Source organism: Ruditapes philippinarum, unplaced genomic scaffold (assembly GCF_026571515.1).
Source record: "Ruditapes philippinarum isolate M1 unplaced genomic scaffold, ASM2657151v2 ctg629_1_1_1_1, whole genome shotgun sequence".
Lineage (NCBI taxonomy): Eukaryota > Metazoa > Mollusca > Bivalvia > Venerida > Veneridae > Ruditapes > Ruditapes philippinarum.
The window spans coordinates 53544-56846 of record NW_026858135.1 but is presented as its reverse complement, the minus strand read 5'-3'; the positions used below and the strand labels follow the sequence as shown (position 1 = coordinate 56846).

At 31.2% G+C, this 3303-nt stretch overlaps 1 protein-coding gene across 1 annotated transcript; it reads right to left on the bottom strand.

Annotated features, from left to right (window-relative positions):
- Positions 1-416: 416 nt before the first annotated feature.
- On the bottom strand, positions 417-2633 carry LOC132752246 (sex peptide receptor-like). The gene has a single exon (XM_060742563.1). It carries the CDS (start codon positions 2153-2155, stop codon positions 722-724), a length of 1434 nt encoding a protein of 477 aa, XP_060598546.1. The 5' UTR covers positions 2156-2633; the 3' UTR covers positions 417-721.
- Between the last annotated feature and the right edge of the window lie 670 nt (positions 2634-3303).

The window sequence follows — 3303 nt, the reverse complement described above, 5'->3', positions numbered from 1 at the left end:
TTCGAAATTGTTTTAACTATTTACACAAATATTTTCTTTTAACGCATAAACTGCTAACTTATTTTAGCACGCCAATCTTCACGCGACAAGAGTCATTTTACCACTTTTTGATAAGGAAACTATTTGAAAATTTGACAGTAATTGGCATTCTAGGGATTACTTTGGTGTTCTATTACTGCATGTTCAGCCTGCTGACATCAACAGTTAAACATCTAACATGTTCTATATCCATTATAAAAACATCATAAACACATGTTTGATATTTCAAAAGAATTTTATAAACATATTTCTGAGGCATATTGTGTTTATAAACAATATGGTGGTTACCAGAAAATAACAAATCAACTGATTTTAACATATTTATTTTACATTTTATCTAAAATATCAATATTTACATTTTGTATTGACAAGTTTATTGAACGATATGAAGAAAAGAAATATGGAACAATTTGAATGTCATTTATAAAAGAAAAGCAAAACAAAATGTAAACATAATTGTCGCCAAGTTTATGAAAAGTATAATGATTTTTTTAACCATTAACATAAAACCGTTGTTTTTTTCATGTATAACATCAGAAATTGTTCTCTTTATATTGTCTTCAAATTATATTTGAAAGTTGAGTTGTCTTTTTTTAAATGTCAATGGTAACTAGATTCGACATTCTTTTTTTCTTATTTCATTTGTAAGAAAATATTTTTAATCAAGCGGTTACGCAATATTTTAAATCTCCGTCTCGAAATCACTTCCATGTATTTGATGTAATCTGGTATCACGATCTCTGCTTATAGTCTTACGCACTGAACATGGACTCAGAAAAACTTTCTGTTTCTCTGCTGATCTTGCAGTATCCATTCCACATAATTTTCCCAGTATTCTCTTCAACTCGGTTCTAAATACACCACTCATAAAAACATATATGAGAAAAATGACCAAATATGTAACATATTGCCATAATAGAAGGATAACCGATAAACAACCATACACATCCAATGGCAAAGAAGCACCAGCATGTTTTACCAGCACATAAGTATTATAAATTGCCAAAGGAATTTCGTGCAGAGATATAATTGCCGCAACCATAAAAATTAGCCATGATGTCATGTGACTTTCTCTGTCGAGTCTATCAAACGCAGAATCAACACTTTTAGTGTTTGTCTTTCCGAATAACTTCTGCTTTGCAGTGTCTCTACTGGATGAACTGCAAGATTGTATTTGATTTTCTAAGACTATTTTAATTTTTGGGTTTTTATTATTAATGTCAGTTATATCAACAGGTGTTGTTTCATTTATTTCGTGATCCTGTTCCATGTTTTTACGTTTAAATAATCGTGATATACTTGTACCTATGCGGTTTTGTTGACGCTGCATTCCTCTGTTACTTGATTCATTCTTTTTTATTGAATCCTTTGTATTACGGCGTCTCAATGACCTACGCCGTATGATTGCTTCCTTTAATGTTAGTAAGATAACGAAATCTAAGTACACCAGAATGAAACAAGGAACGATGGAATCTAATAACGTTTCAGTGCAAAACTGAACTTTTCTTGCTATATTTGAATTGTGAAAGATAAAGTTCGACTCTTCTATGACACACATTTGTTTTGTAGTGTTTGAATCCGAGTCGCTGGATGTGATTGAAGAAAATTCAAATAAAAATGCCGATGGCATATGGGTTATAATCGTAAAGGCTATAATAAAGATAACATATATGGCAACTTTCTTAGAAGTGTGAAGCTTGTGCGCATTAAAGGGATCCTTTAAACATCTACAACGTGTATAAGCCAAGAGAACTGTCAGCCACAAGGATAAAGCGTTAAAAAATTTAACAGAAACGATACCTAATATGTAGGTCAAGGAACACATCTGGTAGGTAACATAATCTTTGTAGTGACCTAGAGTGTAATAATATACACAGAAATACGTAGGAAAAGTAATGTTTAGTAGGTCGGTTATAGCAATTAATGTTAGTAAGAAAGTAGTGTGAGATCTCACGCGTTTTTGAAGGAAAACAAACACAGCTAAAATGTTTATACCAAACACCAGAATAGATAAAACTGGAAAAACGTATGCCTCAATAGGAACGATTATATGCATGCAGTGTGAACTAACGTCCTTCAGCCGAAATGGTGCTCCAAATTCGAACGTATTGTTCATCGTTTATAAAACTCCAGTCTTGTTTTTGCGTCTCCAAATGATAATATTCTATTGTAAAATCCGCATTTTCTTGTAATTATCATTCTAATTATTTTGTTTCTCCGAATGTTGACGATTTTTTCTTCACATATAATTCATTTTTGCACTTCATTAAACCGTAAACTCCTTAATACTTTTAGTCAATTTACGATTATTACATATGCAACTGAATGTGAAATCTTGGCAAAAGATGAACAATATTGTATACCTTTGTCAGCTTGCTGCTCAAGATTTTTAATTATTCGAAAAGTCTTTGTTCCTGGGTAATCCATGCATGTTCTACGCTAAAATAAAAAATAATAATAACGAGTCTTCTCTTCTTGAACATTTATAAAAAATATATCCAACGACATTCAAGGTAATGTCATAATTCATATTGAATACATATCCCTCATTATATTACACTAGATTACAGAACTGACTACCTGAAAATCAATAATGTTTTCAATAGCAAAGTTATATTTATCGTATAGTGCATTTGGGGAACGCGCATTTTCCAATATACAGCTAGCTCTACAGTAAAATTATCTGTGAAACAAGTGCACATGTTGCTGCAATGCAGCAACTGAGAAACTTATAGTTGGACTACAGGTTGTTAGTGGGATGAAAAAAATATGCATAATGTTCACTGAGGCGCTTGAAAAAAAAAAAGACAAATGTGCTATCGGCTTAAGCCTGGCAAAACCTTTATCTGATTTAATTTTCAAAACTGAAGTATCGCATATATCTACACCTTTCATTTATCCCATTGCAAACTTCTTGATAATATGAATAAATTTTAATATTATCTTAAGACAAAGCCAACCATAACTTACAAATATATAAAGTTAGCTAAGGTAAACACAAACAATATCAGATAAATAAAAGTATTTCAGTACATGTATTTGTTTTTGTCTAACATCTATTTGTACATACAATATATGATGGCATAAATTCATAAAAGGGCTAATTTAATCTATTTTGTTTGCGCACACCGAAATTAATTTAGCTTTAATGATGAAAAAACAAGGCGTCCCGCAGTGCAATACTATGTTGGGTTTAGATATGCAGTGCGTTATCGTTTCTATTTTTATAGGTTTTTTTTGATATTTACGCATTTACTCGAATAT